The 19695-nt window shown below is 32.8% G+C and overlaps 1 protein-coding gene and 1 long non-coding RNA gene across 3 annotated transcripts in view; both read left to right on the top strand.

The window, feature by feature from the left end:
• Positions 1-19695, top strand: part of CNTN5 (contactin 5) — a 1363702-nt gene that overhangs the window by 588149 nt on the left and 755858 nt on the right. For both annotated transcript variants that reach the window (XM_032358816.1, XM_032358817.1), the window contains one exon: positions 7326-7451. In XM_032358816.1, coding sequence (XP_032214707.1) covers positions 7397-7451 — 55 coding nt within the window. In that variant the 5' untranslated portion in view covers positions 7326-7396. The remainder of the gene's footprint in view (positions 1-7325; positions 7452-19695) is intronic.
• LOC116599132 lies at positions 15192-16461 on the top strand. The gene is made up of 2 exons (XR_004289252.1): positions 15192-16184; positions 16397-16461. It is a non-coding gene; the product is annotated as an uncharacterized LOC116599132 (long non-coding RNA).

Genomic DNA, 19695 nt, shown 5'->3' with positions numbered 1-19695 from the left:
GATATATGGTTTGCAAATATTTTTTCCCATTTTGTAGGTTTTCTTTTTACTTTGTTGATGGTTTCTTTTGTTGTGCAGAAATCTTTAGTTTGAAGTATTTTCACTTGCTCCCCCCCCCATTTTGTTGTTTGTACTTTAGGTATTATATACAAAAAATCATTATTAAGACCCATTAAGGCAGTTTTTTCTTAAATTTGCCCTCATACCATATTTTTTATTGTTATTTTTTCAGATAGTATAGTGTGTTGTATGAAATCATGGTCTCTGCACCCAGACTGTCCATATATGAATCTCAAGTTTACTCAATGGCTGTGCAATCTTCAAAAATTTACTTAATCTTTCTATACCTCACATTTCCCATCTTTAACATGAGAATAATAGTTTTAGTTCATAGAGTTCTATGTGTTAATGAGTTTTCAAAGCAATAGTTCCTGGTATATTTAAAACATTACAATTTAGCTTCTGTTATGTTCCCTTTATTAATTTCAAAGATTACCTCTGCAATTACTTTTGTCCTTCTATCTTACAAATATCATTTTTAAGTATTATTCTCAATAAGGATTTATTTTTGGCAAATTCAGGTTATTTTTCCCAGATTTTTAAGATATAATTGGCATCTCGAGTAAGTGAAAAGAGCTTTATTTAACTCTTGTCCCTTAAAGAAACTCTCACTAGGTTTGGAACTATATATTGACAATTATTTCTAACCAGCACGTTATTCTAATCTTTTTGGATCCCTTTATTGTTATTAAGTCAACAGAGAGTTTGCTATTCCTATTTTCACAATTAATGCCTCTTTTTGTCTCTGGCTATCTTTTGTCTTTGGTGGTCAGCATTTCCATTTAATTTTACTGTTTTTTTTTTTTTTCCCCCCTGGTCATTCTGATTGTTAAAATTGGTAAATCAGTTATGGAAACTGTTAGTAACTATCTCTCTTTTCACATATTCCTTCATCCTATTCTCTTCCTTTTCTGAAAATCTGATTAGGCATGAGATATTCCTACTATATCCTCAATTCATTTACCTTCCTATCATAGTTTCCATCCATTGGCCTTTTGGGGCTGCATTCTAGACAATTTCCTTATCTTTGTTTCTTCTTTTCCATAATGCCAATTCCTCTATGTTTACTTTATTTATTTTTTTTAAAGATTTTATTTATTTATTTGACAGACAGAGATTACAAGTAATCAGAGAGGCAGGCAGAGAGAGAGGAGGAAGCAGGCTCCCTGCTGAGCAGAGAGCCCGATGTGGGGCTCGATCCCAGGATGCTGGGATCATGACCTGAGCCGAAGGCAGAGGCTTTAACCCACTGAGCCACCAAGGCACCCCTCCTCTATGTTTAAAAACAAATCATATATATTTATTTTTTTAATCTGTGTTTGAAATGTCAAACATCTAAAGTCTTCACAAGTCTGCTTCTGACTTTTATTCTCACTGTTGACTATCACTCATAGTGATTTGTTTTCCTGTGTATATCATGTATATTGACTATGAATTTTTCAAATTGAAATTTTCTTTTTTCTTTCCATCTAGTCTCATGGTTTAAGATTGATTTATTTCTTAATTAAATTCAACTAATTAACATATAATGTTTGAAGAAATTAAAACTTGTATATGATGTATTATAGGCAGTACTTATGTAGTAATAACTCATGATTTGAGATAAAAGATAGCATTTTTCCATCAGAATATTGATACTCAGGAAAAAAATTCATTCCTATATAATACAATTGACAAAAAAGAGTTAAGTCAGATTAGTTAAATTATAACATTTAAAGTATGTCTGTATGATTTTTTTAAATTATCATTTTAAATTAACTCGGTACCAGTTTCAGTTATGTCAGATAGGAGGGCTTCTAGAAACTTTTGTAGATATTGCTATGAAGTTTTGTAAGAGATAATGTGGCTTAAAGATCAAGATCATTCTTTTTTTTTTTTTTTAAAGATTTTTATCTATTTATTTGATAGACAGAGAGAGATCACAAGTAGGCAGAAGGCAGGCAGAGAGAGAGGGGGAAGCAGGCTCCCCGCTGAGCAGAGAGCCCGATGTGGGGCTCGATCCCAGGACCCTGAGATCATGACCTGAGCTGAAGGCAGAGGCTTAAACCACTGAGCCACCCAGGCGTCCCAAGATCAAGATCATTCTTAACCCCACTTATACTTTGACTAGCTGTGTGATCTTCATCAATAAAAGGTGTCAAAGTAATTTATAGAGGTGTATAGGTAGAGTGCATAACATAATGCATAGCACATAGAATTTTAAAATGGTGCTGCTTATGTTACTTTGTGTCAAATAATTTATTTATGAGAGATTCCAGTTTATCCAGTAATTATTATTCAAAAGTAATAATTGTATAGCTACTAAAACCAAGCATGCTCTGTTCTAGATACTGAGTCTACAAAGATGACTAAAACAAAAATTCTTGATTTCATGGACATCACATCCCAGTAGGAGAAAAAGTAAATTTAAAAGAAAACAAATAAATAGTAGAAACTCAAGCATTGATAATTTATAAGAAGAAAAATAAGGCAGGGCAATGTATGGAAAACCAATGACAGGGCTGACAGGAAGTATCTTTGGGAGGGACTTCCTGTTCAAGAAGCATCAAGTAAAGCCCGAGGAGCAGAGTCTAATTATTTGAAGTTACCCAGTCTGGGAAGAACTGATGGTGGAGGGGTCCAGGCAAAGGAAACAATGAGTGCTTGGCTTATTTGAAGAACAGCTAGAAAGCCAGTGTTGTAGAAAAGGAGTGTAGATAGCTAGAAGATCTGAAATACAATAGCTACTTATTTTCCTTTACTTGCAAATGTTTACAGTAATTCAGGTAAATATTTAAAAAGTAAGATGTTATTTCATACATTTTTCTTTAATAGTGACTATCACTAATTATCACTATCACTAACAGTGATAATATTCTAAACATTGAAATAAGCTCTTTTAAAATGTGAGGCTTTAAAATTTGTATCTGATTAGTAGTTTCCCCATTAGTATTTATGGCTTTTCAATCTTCTGATAAACAACAGTTTTTGTACAGCTACCAGTCTCCATTAAGATATTTCTAAATATATATCCTGTTGTTCTTTAGTAAAATGTATCAGCTGATTATAATTTAACCTGGCATGTAGGAAGAACTTAATATACTCTGTCTGCATAAATACATTATTTTATTATTTGATACAAGAATTTTATTAAAGTCATGGGAATAATTGTTTTTTTCAAGAGATGCATATAAAAAAGTTAACATATTTCATCAACAAAACTAAAAGATCACCTATAGAATGAAAAAAAATATTTGCAAATGATATAGTTGATAGTTAGTATCCAAAATATATAAAGAACTTATACAACTTTACATCCCAAAGAACAAATAATATAATTAAAAACAGGCAGAATGAAGTACCTGGATGGCTCAGTGAGTTAAGTATCTACCTTTGACCCAGGTCATGATCCTAGAGTCCTTTGACTGAGTTCCACGTGGGGCTCCCTGCTAGTGGGGAGCCTGCTTTTCTCTTCCCCTCTGCCTGCCACTTCCTCTGCTTGTGCTCTCTTCCCAGTCTCTCTCTCTCAAGTAAATAAATAACAAAATAAATAAAAATTAAAAATAATAAATAAAAAATCTTAAAAATGGCCAGAAGACATAAATGGATATTTCTCCAAAGAAGATATCTGTGGGTCATACAGATGACACATGAAAAGATACTCAGCAACACTCATCATCAAAGAGATCCAAATCAAAACTACAATGACATATCACCTCACACCTGTCAGAATGGCTAAAATCAACAACATAAGAAAGCAAGTCTTGGCAAGGATGTGGGTAAAAAGAACCTTCTTTTGCTATTGGTGGGTATGCATACTGGTGCAGCTACTATGGAAAACAATATGCGGTTTCCTCATAAAATTAAGAATAGAACTAAACTACCATATAATCCAGTAACCACAGTATTGGGCATTTACCCAAAGAATATGAACCACTAATTCAAAATATATATGTACTGCCATGTTTATCACAACACTATTTACTATAGCCAAATAATGGAAGCAGCCCTAGTATTTATAAATAATGGATAAAGAAGAAGTGGTATATAAAATGGGGTATTAGTCAGCTATAAAAAAGAATGACATTTTTCCATTTTCAACAACACAGATGGAGATAGAGAGTATAGTGCTAAGCAAAATAAGTCAGTGAAAGACAAATACTATATGATTTCACTTATATGTGGAATTTAAGTAACAAATAAACAAAGGGGGGAAAAAAAGAAAAAGAGAGAGAAACCAGTAAACAGACTTTTAATTATAAAACACAAACTGATGGTTTGGGTAGGTGAAATAGGTGATGGGTATTAAAGAGTACACTTATCATGATGAGCACTGAATAATGTACACCTGATGCTAATATAACACTACATGTTAACTATAGTGTAACTAAAACAATAAAGAAAAGAAAAAAAACGTTTCTTAGTAACTTAATGATGCTGTTGGAACTTCTTTGTTTGTTTGCTTATTATTAAAAAAAGTTTACATATTTCAGAACCCAAAGATAATTTCTTTTACTTTTTACTTGAGGAAAATAAAAATAGAGATAATAAAAAAAGAAAGCAAAAAAAAAAAAAGAAAAAAGGCTTTAGATGTCTTAAGAGAATGGCTTTTAAAGATCTATGATTTTTTGTTTGTTTGTTTGTTTTAGCCCCATTAAGCAACAACCAAGGATGCTGGGGAATGAACACACACACACACACACACACACACACACACAGGCTCTTTGAAGAGATTATTTTGTTTCTTTTAGTAATAAAATTCAGCGTAGTATTTTTTTTAAGAATTGAAAAAATAAAAGTGCCTGAGTTATATACATAAGGATTATTCCATAATAGCATGTTGAAAAAAGGAATACTCAAATATCTTCTTATCAGAAATTCTTCTCTGAACCCCTGCTAAAGTAGCCTCATCTATCATCTCACTGTCTCTCTACTCTGGCTTAATTCTATCATGGTATGGATCACTCTTTAATATTTATTTATTTATTCATATGCTCATTTTGAATCTCCCTGCATTGTCCCATTCAACAGTAAAACATTTGTCTAAGATCAGTGTCCAGAAATTTTACTGAAGAGCCCTCTGTTTTATCCCCAACTTCTGCCAGTTTTATGAATAGATTCTCCCTTTTATTTAATTTATTTTTTAATTTTTTATTTTTTATAAACATATGTTTTTTTTTTAATTTAAATTAATTTTTTATTTTTTATAAACATATATTTTTATCCCCAGGGGTACAGGTCTGTTAATCACCAGGTTTACACACTTCACAGCACTCACCAAAGTGGTGATGCAACATGGGGGCTTAAGTGGGTAGGAGAAGAATAAATGAAACAAGATTCTCCCTTTTAATAGCTCCATGTTAGTAGTATATTTACAGTATCCCCCTTCTTGGCTCATACTCTGTGATTAACTTCTCCATATATGCGCGTGTGTGTATGTGTGTGTGTGCATGTGTGTGCATTTTCTCTGATATTCCCAATATATAGCATGTAAATGCTCTGAAAACTTGCATTTGTTGATGAAGAATGGCTAACACAACAGAGGACATTGCAAATAGAGAAAGAAAATACCAGTTTGGGGGACATAGACTGAGCAGAAGCTCATCAAAACAAGTGAAGCAAAACTATAGTAATATCTCAGATTTCACAATCTGAGAGAAGTCCATTTCAACATGGGTTGAAAAATTCACTAGTTCAAGTGTGAAGTTCTCATGAATCATAATTGTGGTTCTAGCAACTTTAAATCTCTCTAATATTTACGTATGCAGTGCTAATTTTCTTCTTTTCATTTCTAGTAAAATAAACAGTATATAAGTATAAAAATGTTTTAAATTGTAAAAATTAATAATAAGGTTTTTTGTGCTTTAAATAGTTTTTGTTTCTGATATTTATTTAAAAGAATGAATGAAAAGTCTTTTTTTTTTTTTTGGAATTAGATGACTATAAATCAACCATTATTAGTTGTTATTAACTTTCTTGTCCACTTGTGATTTCTAATCATATAATTCAAATAGATTACCAATGTTTAGATTTAAAAATATAAATGAAATAAGACTAACATTATTAGGTGGAAGATTCACTAATAGAGGTCCCTGTTTGGGCAAGATTATATCAAATTGGGGGGGGGTGCTTGCCTATATATTTAAGATTTTTTTCTAAAATATAGAGATAACCTGAACTTCTTTTATTTTATTTTATTTTATTTTATTTATTTATTTGACAGACAGATCACAAGTAGGCAGAAAGGCAGGCTGAGAGAGAGAGAGGGAAGCAGGGTCCCTGCTGAGCAGAGAGCCCGTTGAGGGGCTCAATCCCAAGACCCTGAGATCATGATTTGAGCCAAAGGCAGAGGCTTTTTAACCCACTGAGCCACCCAGGTACCCTGTAATCTGAATTTCTAAGTCCATAAGAAGGAAACAGTTGCCAAGAAGCAACTGTTATTTTAAAATTATTAATACACTGTACAATTATTTCCCAATTTAATTACTAAGTGACACCTGAAAACTCAGAAGTTATTTGTCTATTATAGGAATTTCGAATGCACATTTGTCAAATTCTTGCAGGAAATTCCATTCCAAAATTTATATTTTTTATGTTTATCCTATCTTTCAGGACAAATAATGGAACTTAGCAAAACTAATGGGCTATACTCATCATTGTTATAAAAACACAATTAGACAAAAAGTTTAAATATTCACAAAGAGTATTTCCTTTAGATTCTGGCTAGCAAAGAATGCTGAGGGAAATATCAGAGTAGGGAAATAAGACACAGTGCAGATAATCACAGGAGTTATAAACAAATGCAGTTCACATTAATAATTAAGTGAGGAAATTTCCTGTGGAGGTTTAGATGAGCTACAGCACAATGTGTAAAATCACTTGGCTAACTGATCATTAGTTATGTTCTAGACCAGAGGAGTATATATTAATATAACTGGTTTTTCTATCCTATTTTTCTCGTCCAATAAGTTGTCTAATGTAATACATATGGCTATTTCCCTGTGAGGAAAAATCATCCTCATTAAAACCTGATGTTTTTATTTTATGTAAAGGAGTACTTAATATAAATAAATGTGTTAAAGAAAGTTTATCATTTCTCTGAAGTTTTTGTGTCATGCATTGGATTAATTTTAATAGAATTATTTCAATGTTGTCAATATCCAAGTATACATTAATCTGATCTTTGCAATAAAATGTATTTATTATTTTACTGTGATAATTTTGAGTTGGTTTGTGTTTGTTTTTTTGTTTTCTCAGTTTTTGAAATCTGTTATTTATGCCCACAGGGCATTCTTTAAAGAAGAAACATCAAAGCTGCTAAAACACACTGAGACACAAGATATCCTAGTAACCAAGGATGGCTTCCTCTTGGAAACTAATTCTGCTTCTGTCAGTAGCTGGGTGTCTTTCAGGTAAGAATTTTGCTGTACATATGAAATAACAAAAATATATTAAAGTCTTCATTACAAAATATCCTTCATTACAAAATATCTTCATTACAAAATATCCTTTAAATGAAATATGTTCATTTAAATTTATATCAGAAGTCACACTTTCCAACAAAAGAAAGAAAACAATTCTTAAACTTTGTTAAAAGCCATATACATATACATAAAATATATGTATTTGTATATATTTATATAAAATATATGTATATACATATACATATACATAAAAGCCATATAACAAAGTCATATACAATTCAATATAATAAGGTACCTAGGAAAGCACTATATGAATGTTAATAAAATGAGTATCCATCCCACCTCACTGACTTTCATTTACAATGTAAATCATTATTAACCTTTAGAAGATTTGGAAATATATTTATCATTTACCTCAAATAATTATAAAAATGTCTCACAACAATGCAAAATTTTATCATATAAAGACAGAATTATGCCGGATTCATTGTACTCACACACACAATCATTTAAAGGCATTTCCAACACAATGAATTTGTCTTGTTGTCTCGGCTTCTCTAACTTTGCTTCGATCAATCTTATTGCTCTACATCTCGGATCTAAAATGTTATCTTTTACTCTGTAAAAGTAGTTAATCTTCTTTGGAGTAATACTATCATAATACTAAAAATTAATATGCCACAAGCTTTTGTTTTAATTTAAGAATGTCTAGAAATTAAATTGTAATAATAATTTAAATGTTTACACCTATAACATTTTTTATAGCTTGATTTGATTTAACTCAATAGCTATGTTGTTTTATTAAGTGCTATTACTGTAACTTCAACTATTTACGATGGATGGATCTTCTTTAAAAGCAAAGAGGTAATCCTCAACTTAGATTAATTTATTATTGCAGTTATAAATGCACACTATATGTTTAAATGTAACAACTAACATATTTACATGTATTTGAATGTTTTCAGAAGATATAGCAAAACCTCTTTTTTGTTGAAATGTTAGTAACTAACTGCAAAAACAATAAAACAATCCTTAATTTATTACTATTTTTATGTATTGCGTATAACTGCTAATGTGGAAAAACAGGTTTAAGAAGATACAGGAAAGATAAGATGAAACTTCTAAAAATGTTGATAGACACATCTGTGAAAACATGAAAAAGCAAGAAAACAAGAGCAAGAGGCATTAAAAGTTAAACGAAAACCATGGTCCATCAATATTTTGGTTACTTTGAAAAGAAGTAAAGACTCTTCTAATATTTTATCTGTTTTTCTTTCTGTATAGTAGTAGCATCTCCCCCAGTGATTGTTTCTTTCTCTTTTACTGTCTCAATGCCCTACTAAATTTTATATAGTTTAATACTACTCAGTGATAAAAATAAATAATCAAACCATACATACACCTGGATAAATCTTATATACATATTGCTAATTGAAAGAAGTTTGTCTGAAAAGACTATATATTGCATGATTCTATTTATATGACCTTTTGGTAAGGAAAAAGCTATAGAAACAGTACAGATTACTCATTACCAGAGGTTGGGAAAAGGGGATGATTAAATGTGTGAGTGAAGATAAAGTATTTTTTAGGGTGATTAAAACACTCTCTGTGATATTGTAATGGTGAATGCATGCCATTACACATTTATCAAAACTAATAGAACTTTATAGCACAAAGTAAACATCTTTGTATACAAATTAAAAACAATAATAATTTAAGAGATTAATGGATCCCAGATTAAAAGGCAGAATGTGACAAACAATCTAACTATATTACAAATGTATGAAGAAACTTCATTTAAGGCAGTGGGGGACAAGGGTAATAACTTTAGTAACTATGGAAATGAATCTTCAAAACTAAAAGCAAGAAAACACACACACACACACACACATACACACACACACCCCAAAAACCTTGTACTTAGGTAATATGCTCTAGTTAGTAATATTATCATTAACAACTCTAATCCCACTATACATGAAATTGAACAATTAAGGCAGTGGTGGTGAATGGAGCCAATTTTCTCACTGTTAGAATGGGAGGTTACAGATGAGCAAGAGAAGGATAGATTGATCCATGTGGTAATGGGTTAGCATTAAAGACTTCATTATGAACTTATGTTTAGCTTAATGTAGATGCAGATGGTTACATATAAAAAGTATAGATATGTATATGTATGTGGCTAGGTATACACACATATATCATGTTCTGTCATTTAAGATGGCCTATGAGCAAGGTACTATAGTAGAAACCAGTACATAAAGTGCTAAGATCTTGGTTTCTAATACTATTCTCCAATTAAAGGGATCAGGGCTATTTGAAGAAGAACTAACTCTAGGACTGGGGCAGGAAGTATACTTGACAAGCCTAGGGTATCTTATAATAACAAAGAGAAAAGAAGTGCTAAAACAAACAAAGCAACACACAAAAAACAAACACAATGAAGCAATTATGTCAAAGGGATACAGAAACCAACTGAAAAAGTTCCAATAGCCCAAACTGGAAAAAATTTGAGCAAGAAAATAAAGAAATAAGAGTTAAAGCCCAAAGAATAAAATAATTCCCCATAAGTCCATATTGATATGATAAGCAAATAAATAAATAAAACAAAAGAATAGACTAATTTGCCATGTAGATGAATTTCAAATAATTTAGGAAAATACTTTTTTCTCAGGGAAGTGGAATGTAACTTCCCCATCCTTTAAATGTGGGCTCCACAGAAACTTGTTTCCAAAGAATACAGAATGGAAAAGGATAAAAAAGTAACTTTCCAGAGAAGGAAACTGTTAACTTTTTCAACTCAGTGATGATCAAAGTCAACATCAGCAAAGATGGCATTTACCCTTGATGTGGTGTGATAAGAATGGCACCTTACTTCTGTGATTTTCCTCATTAAGACCTGTGTCCCCAGTCTAATATGAGAAAAATGTCAGTTAAATCCCAAAGGAGAGACATTCTATGAAATACTTGGCCAGTACTCTTCAAAAATTTGAAGGTCATCAAAAACTAGGAATATAGGAGAAAGTGTCAAAGAAAAAGGAATCTAAGATGACACAAAAGCTAAATGTAATATGTGACTCTGCAATAGAATCCTTTGATAGAAAAAGAACATTGTACATAAACAGAGAATCTACATAAAATACGTACTTTATTTAAGAAGTAGTAGGAAACATCAATCTTATGACAGAGAGTTGTGAAATGGTTAGGAGAGGAGGAAAATTAGATATTGTAAATTTTATTTTCTGAAGGTGAACCAAACAATTGAAAGAATGGCAGATAACTTCAAAAAGATAGAAATTCAAGTCTGTGTGTCTGTACATTTATGGATGTGTTTTAAGCCTAGAGGAATTACTATTTACAGAAATTCAATCCACAGAAGACATAATATACATGTTGATTGTATATTTCACTAGTTAGTTTTTTCTGTGTAATAAACCATCCTCAGATTTAGTAGTGCATATGAGTGCACACACATGCATGTGTGTGTGCGCGTGCGTATACACACACACACACACACACACACCACAAACATTATTTCTTACAATCCTGAGTGTCAGGTTGATGGTTCTTCTGGCTTGGTCAGGTTTAGCTGATCTCTGCAGTCCCCATGACATTTGAAAGAGTAGGATTGGATAATGTATTTAGCCTCCCACTACTGGTTATTGGCTCCACTAGCAAAGGCAATGGGGATGGCTTGATCATGTCTCTGATTTTCCAGTACTCTAGTCCAGGCTCTTTCACACAGTTGCTCAGATAAGTGAAGCAAAAGTAGGGACAAAATCCAACTTGCAAACACTTTTCATGCCTTTGTGCCATGTTTGTTATTGTCGCATTGACCACAACAAATCACATAGGCCAAAACAGGATACAAAGAGTAAAAAAATAGATTCCACCTTTCGAAGAGAGTAGTTTGCAAAAGCACCCTGTAAAGATATTGAATATAGTATTATTAACTTAGGCATTGCGCTACACAGTCGATCTCTAGGATTTATGCATTTTTCATAGTTAAAACTTTGTACCCTTTGAATAATACCTTCTTGTTTTCCCCTCTTTCTAGCTCCTTGGCACCCACCATTCTACTTTCTGCTTCTATAAGTTTGACTATTTTAGATTCTTTATAGGTTCTTTATATAAGTGGCATACTTACAAATTTTCCAAGAGGGTAAATCTCATTTTAAGTGTTCTTACTGTAAAGGAAAAGAAAAGAAAAGGAAAATAATAAATTAAAAGGGCAGGCAAAACTTTTGAAGATGATGGAGATGTTTATGGCATAGATTATGGTGATGGTTTAACAGATGTATACTTATTCCAAACTTATCAAGTTATATACATTAAATATATAGTTTGTTGTGTATCAGTCATACCTCAGCAAAGTGGTCTAAATAAAGTGTATATAGAGCAGTAAGATATGCCCATTTTCAAGCTCTACCACATAATATTTTATATCTATGAATATTTTATATGGAAATAATCCTGTTTTAGTTAACAACAAAGAAGATATAAGATTTCTTTTTATCATTATTTCAGATAAAATGACAGTGAGAACACTGTGGTCTAACTTCATTAGCTGAGCTTAAAATCTTTAAAAATCAATACATATTTTATTAGTATAAGATAAATTCACTTGAATAAAATCTAAGCTTTTCAGCATAGAATGTATGAAATTGGGGGAGAAATAATAATTAGCATAGCCTAGTTCTATACATAGCTACAAAAATTATCAACATTTCAACTTCTACTGTGTTAAAATCCATGTTGTTTTCTTTAAAAATGATTCTTCAAAGATTTATTATCCTTCAAATGTGTTTAGAGGAAGCAATTGGGAGGAAGCAATATGATACAGGATTTACCTTCTTTGAATTTATAAACAACTTTACTGACATTCCTTGGTTCTTTAAATTGCTTTTCATTTAATCTCCATGTTTAAACAAACACAACAACAAAAATTAAAGGGTTTAAATTGTTCTGCTCTGTTTTACAGAATATCCTATCTAATGGGTTTTTTAATCATCGTATCCCTTTGGGAATGTGGCTAGTAATTATTCTAATTTCTTTTAAAATATTTAACACTTAGAAATATGCATCATAATAATAATCATTAACAGTATGTTTCTTTTTGTGAAATATAATAAAACGGCATGATGGGATACTGAGCTTAAGAAAGACAGTGTATGTGAAATATATCAAATACAAATATTAATTATTTATTATTAAATAAGCTACAATGTAGTTATTATTATCCACATTATCATGTGGTTGAAGATCATTTGGTTGAAGGATTTTGAAAAAGCATTCTTTTTTTCAGTCCCCAGTACTAGCGTATTGCTTTCAACATCCTAAATCTGCTTATGCATTTCTATCAAAGTTATAGACTTAAGAAAAAATATTTAATTAGATTTATTTAAACTAGATATAGTAATAGTGTGACTATATTGAAAAAATCTCCTTCACTAAATTAAAAAAAATTAGGGTTAAAAATAATTTGGAGATCATGTGCCTGATTCCTTATATTTGGCAAGTGAAATATTATTTGTTCTCAATAAGAATGAGGCTCAGGGAGGTTCTATCACACACTCAATGACACATAGATGGTAACTAGTGGAAGAATAATGAGAAGGCTGCCGCCTATATCAATGACTTCAACGTACCAGACAACAGATAGGGGAGACAAGGAAGAAATTCAGTTCTCAAAGTTACACTGACTTTCTTCTGATATAATTACCTGTAGTTCATTTTTCCTGAATTAGTTTCAGATGCTTCTGATGTAAGCCGTATTGCTTTAAAACAACCCAAAACCATGCATTTTTCTCAACACTTTCACCTCATTCTTCTTCATTGAGTTAAATTCATTTTATCGGACAGGTTTGTTCCTTTTGCCAAGAAGATGATACACTATTGAACAGAGAATGTCTGTCATGGATAAGCTTATGCAAATACTCTCCTTCTTGGTGGCAGTGAGGTAATAGCTCAGAACTTTGTCACTGATAAGTAGGGTTTCCTAACAACTTTAAAAGGAAATGAAAAGAGAAGTGTTACCGAAAACAAGTGTCTGATAATATTAAGTCTGACTGGTCTACTGCAGTTGAAAAAGAGAAATGGATTATGTGGCTCTTCTGTGATCATTTTGAAATTATATATGTACACACTGTATTTGTCCCCCAGGAAGTCATGATGATAATAAAGGTTACCTCAGTGCAAAAAAAAAAAAAAAAAAAAGGCATACAAGTTTGACTCTTATTAGCTGTGCACTGGTTGTATTAGACATGTAATTAATCAAAAGACAATTTAATTTCTCCTTATTAGTGGAGGTGGGGTTTTGGTGGAGGAGGATACCTGAATTTAGTTTTATTTTTATCTTAAAAGCATAGAAAATGATAAGAAATATCTATAATTTTCAGCAATTCCTAGAGTGATATAAAGATTTTTCCACATAATTATTGGTTAAAGTATAAGCAAACAAAATACATCAAAATGTTTTATAATCTAGAAATGTCATGAAAGTTATATCATGCTACTTCAACTGGACTCTTATTGAAATTACTATGTTCAAAACAAATAAATATTTGTTAACCAGCTGAAAGTTTGTCATATGTGAGCAGCTTAGATTTATTCTAAAATCTCCAAAGGGACAAATCAGTCAAAATACCAAAAAGTGAGAAGTATAATTAATTTAAAATGAAGATCATTCTAAGAAGCCAGAGTTGTGCACTGGTAGAATTACCTCTATCTTAAGAGAATCTGTCTGTTCCCTGTAGAGTTCAAGTATGAGCTAAATGGTCATTATGTAAAGATAATTTTATCATCAAAAGCTTGCTTAATCAGGTGATATAAATGCTTTTCCCCTATTAGATCTATGATTCTGTAAGCTGGACTTTAAGAAAGTAGCTAAGCATTTTATATTTTATTTTTATCATATTTTAGTAACATTGGAAGTTTAACAATAGAGGATTACCAAAGGAGAGAAAGAGGAATAGTTGCAGGTAGAAAAACTGGAAATCGAAAGAATGGGTTGGAGGCCAAAAACAATATATAGACACATCCAGTAGAATTGACTTATTTGATGAGAAGGAAAGGAGAGGAAGGAGTAAAAGATGTTTTTTTTTTTTTTTTTGCTGTTTTGAGCCAGTATGTGAGAGTAAAGTGGAGCCATCAGTAGAAATAAAGACCAAAAAAGTAGATTAGTTTGAAATTAAAGTTGACGAAATATGATGGACTTGTGAATTGAAGAAATAAACAGTTGTAATTATCAAATATAATGTAATGGATTCAGAAGAAAAAAGTAATAATAATAAACTGGAATCTTTTTTTTTTTCATTGTTGAACATGAAGTGACAAAAACCTGATACGTTTTGAATTCCATCGAAGGAATCTTATTTTGTTAAGTAATAAAATAGACCATCATGCCTTTAATCATATAAAGTGTTTTTTTCATAAATTCAGATGATTCCTTTCTGTTAAGTTATTCTGCCTGGTCAGAACATTGTTTTAGATATAGTTCCTTAATAAGCTTTGAGAAATGATTCCTCTTGGAAAGAAAAATAGTGCACTTAGGGAAAATAACCTAGGATTACTATTGTGCACTAAATTCAACTTTGCCATGGATTTTAGGACTTTGGAGAAGTTATTGCCCATGTCATATGTGAGCAGCTTAGATTTATTCTAAAATCTCCAAAGGGACATTACACATTGCCCATGTGTAATTTACTAAAAGATGTCAATGTATGTTAACTCTGCTGGAATTTAAATTAAAAGAAATTAAGTTAAATAATCAAATTAACATGTCAAATATGGTCCATCCTAAATAATCAATTAGAAATTTAAAGAAAATCAAGAATAGTAAAAAAAAAAAAATTAAGTCCTCAGACTATATAAAGCTGATGGAAGTGAACTGAGCCTTCATTTCCCATCACTAAGGGGAAAGAAAGAGGATACTTTCCTCAAGCCACACAAAGACAGTCCAGAAGAATCCCTTCTGGTAACTAGACTGTCTGCAGGAAGAAAATACACCTCTCACTTCTATGCTTTCTAAGCTACAGAAATTCAGATGTCCATTATAGAGAAAACAATGGGGCAGAACACGTTAGAAAAATCTCGGAAAAACCTTGCATGCTTTCCCTAGGCTTGAGTGTGGATGACATGGTAGTGTAAGAGCATAGAAATTAACTCCTGCTTTTTAAATTCATGAGGTGGATAACAGTTATCCTGGAAGGCCAAATGAGTTTAAAAGGTCACAGAAAATACACTAAGTCACAGCATTTGGGAGAACAAAGATTCATGAACTTTCTGTGGGACAGAAGTTAATCCTACAGAATTAGTCATCTTGATGAACTCTAGCCAATACAACTTAACAGAAGGAAATAAGCTGTTGGGGGTGGGGTGGGGAGGTAGACTCCTAGGGACTAGAACTGGGAGGGAGATACAAACATAATCTATCAGTCAGAGAGTACAAATGGGGCAGCATGATGGATTGTAAGGAGCCTCCAAAGAACCACCATGTGCAACACAATACGGAATCAACATTTGGGAGTCTGCTATGCAGATAGCCTTGTCAAATTACAACAGTGCCAGTCAGTTAGGCCAAGTAGGACTTTTATTTTAGTCTTTATCTTTTCATCAGCACTAAAGGATTCATCAGTAATAGGAAGGAAAAGAAAACAATACCCATTTTCCTCTAGTACAGTTTCCCTCGCCATAAGGTAAACCTAATCTAAAGAAAAGAAGGTTGAGACATCTAGGTTCTTTCCATAGTTTGGCTATTGTGGACATTGCTGCTATAAACATTCGGGTGCACGTGCCCGCATCGGGCTCTCTGCTCAGCGGGAGCCTGCTTCACCCTCTCTCTCTGCCTGCCTCCCTGCCTACTTGTGATCTCCCTGTCAAATAAATAAATAAAATCTTTTAAAATAAAAATTAAAAAAAAAGAAGAAAAGAAGGTTGAGAGACTGAAATTTAGGTCAGGGTTGGATATATGAACATTCTAAAAATTCATCCCAATAGCCAAAAAAAAAAAAAAGGAAAAAGAAAAACAACAACAAAACTTTGTTCTATAACTTGAAGTGTACAGAAAGCTGGGAATCTACTGAGAATGTCATCCAGGGCAGAAGGAAAATCTAGCAGGGGAAATTTAAAGGCAGTAATTGGAGAAAAATAAAACTTCTCAATGCCTTTGATAAATTCATTACATATGTTTGGATGTTCTCTCCTTATTAACATATAAACCTTCTGGTAGCATTTCATAGGTATTATTTCTTTAATAAAAATGTACTGAATGCTACTTTAAGTCAGAAAATGTCCTGAATGGTCTGGATAAACCAGAAAAAAATACAATCCCACACAGTCATCAGAGGTGTTTATATCTGGTTTCAGGGAAGAGGTTGCTGCTTTCTTTGGGGGAAGAACAGACTCAGATTGCTCTGAAGTTTCCAAAGCCTGGTTACAGATATTTGGGCTGATAAACAAATATTGAACTACGCAGAGATAGAAAAAATGCCTAGGAGTCTATTGTATAGAACATACCTTATATTAATCATAGTATCATCAGAGACCTTTGTTGAACTCTCTTCTGCATATTTATTATGCAATTTACATCAACAACTTCAAGAGAAAGACTAGGATTAAGTGGGTGGTGAAGTATTGGCTGTGTTTGAATAGGTGGGAAGAAAAGAGCATTAAAGCAGAGGGAAATGCACTAGTATATTGCACAGACAGCTCTAGCTCTGTCTGCTTATGTTTTTTGGCACATTACAAAGATTCTTGCCTAATCCCCCTCCCTTTCCTTTAAGCACTCATATTCCATAACTGTATGCTCTAAATGAATTCTTCATATTTGGGAAAGTAAAGTATATGAGAGTATATGTCTTGTTTATCTACAAATAATTAATCTTAATGTTTGGGGAAAGCTTGGAATCCAGAAAAAAATAGATGTTTTTACTAGGTTAATGAGCAGAAGTTATGACATGTTGTTTCTCCTAAGCATTTAACTGTAACTTATGTCAATAGAGTAGCTTGTTACAGATAATTATGATTTTAATTTAATTGAAATGTGAGTGGTAGATATTTCTTTTTCTCTTTTGAGAGAGAACATTAAAAAATCTATACTCAAAGTGGTAAATAAAATAGAACAAAATAGAATATCAGCCCATGAGAATATCATATGATAATTACCATAGACATATTCAAAACAAATTTGGGAGGTCCTTCAATTGTTCCTTCTAATTATTTAAAGGTGAAAATGGGAAGGAGAGGATGGCAGAGTAGGAGGACCCTAAGCTCATAGATACAACTAGATAATATATCAGCACAAATGACAAAGGAAGATGACCAGAAGACAGGCAGAACAACCTCCACAGCTAAAGGTGGAGAAGAGGCCACACTGAAGAAGGTAGGAAAGGTAAAAACACAGTTTGGAATGAAATAGACCATGGCTGTCGATAGTCAGGGAAAGCTGGTGGTGTAGAGAAGGTAAGAAACTCCAGCCTTCTCCACAGAGGAGCCTGCACTCCAGGAAGCCTGCACGGAGAAGACAAATCTCCATAACATTTGGCTTTAAAAGTGAGAAGGATAAAATTTCATGGATTCTTGCAACAAACAGGACCTAAAGCCTAGAGTTTTAAAAATCAGTGGGCTCAAATCTGGGAGAGCAAGGAGGGCATTAGGAAAATGAATTCCTGCCCTTAGAAAGATAGTACAGAAAGCAGCCTGTACAGATACTGCATAGAACCAGCAGTATGAAAAATGCTTGGGACTTGTGGGAGTGTTATTCACTCATGTTAGAGCTTGTCTCAGGAAGGCATGGACAAAGGCATGTTCCCTCCAGGAACAAAGGAGGAGGTAGGCGCTATTTCTTTACTTCACCACTCACAGTAAAATAAATAAATAAATAAATAAATAAATAAATAAATAAATAAATATTAAAAAAAAGGGTTACCTGTGAGGAACTAGCATTGTTTGATACTCTCTACCTAACTGGCTTATGCCAAGACCCCTTCCACCTTGCATTTTGCAGATCTGTCATTCCCAGTCATACTTGCCTCAGTTTCCTTTCTGCAGGGTATTTTCACAGGAGATCCGCACACACATACTCCCCACCCCTCTGCAATGAATCTCCTGACCCACACATATTGCAAGGTTTCTGTTCCTGTTCTGGCAACAGCACCAGTGTCCTTTCACAGATAGACCAGGATGCACCTTTTTAAAATATGCCCCACCCTTACTGGGGCCTAAACACTGCCCACACAGGCAAAAAGAACCTCTATAGAGGGCGCCTGGGTGGCTCAGTGGGTTAAGCCGCTGCCTTCTGCTCAGGTCATGATATCAGGGTCCTGGGATCGAGTCCCGCATCGGGCTCTCTGCTCAGCAGGGAGCCTGCTTCCTCCTCTCTCTCTCTCTCTGCCTACTTGTGATCTCTCTCTGTCAAATAAATAAATAAAATCTTAAAAAAAAAAAAAAAGAACCTCTATAGACAACTGAACAAAAGGATAAACATCCAGGACACAAAAGCAAAGTGCACACACATACACATAGGAGATATTCCTAAAAGCACCAGGACTCAGGGAACAAGAAATACTGCACCACATGACACTGCAGGACTTCTTCTTCATAAAGTCATTACTTTTAAGAGCAAGTGACACAGCTGACTTTCCCAATACATAAACGCAGAAAGTTAGACAGAATGAGGAGAGAGAAAAATATGTCCCAAATGAAAGACTATGTTAAAACCATAGGAAAAGACCCAAACAAAATGGAGATAAATAATATTCCCAATATATAATTTAAAATAATAATCATAAATATACTCATGAGCCTTGACGGGAAAAAACAAAGTAGAGGACATCAGTGAGACCCTTAAAATGAGTTAAAAATAACCAATCAGAGATGAAGAAGACAATAAATGAAATAAAAAAATTATTTCTAGATGGAATAAATAACAGGCTAGAGGAAGCAGAGGGATTAATTAATGACCTGGAAGACAAAGTAATGGAAATTAAAGCTAAGCAAACGAGGAGACAAAAATATGCAAAACAAGAATAGACTTAAGGAACTAAGTGACTCCATCAAATGTAAAGCAACATTTGTGTAATAGGGATGCCATAAAAAGGAGAGAAAAAAAGACACAGAAAATTTATTTGAAGAAATAATAGCTGAAAACTTCATTAATCTGGTGAATGAAACAGATATTCAGATACAGAAGACAGAGAAATCCACCCTCACCCCCCCAAAAAAAAATCAATGT

This window comes from Mustela erminea, chromosome 9 (genome assembly GCF_009829155.1).
Source record: "Mustela erminea isolate mMusErm1 chromosome 9, mMusErm1.Pri, whole genome shotgun sequence".
Lineage (NCBI taxonomy): Eukaryota > Metazoa > Chordata > Mammalia > Carnivora > Mustelidae > Mustela > Mustela erminea.
Note: the sequence above shows the minus strand (reverse complement) of the source record. Positions and strands in the feature narration are given on the sequence as shown.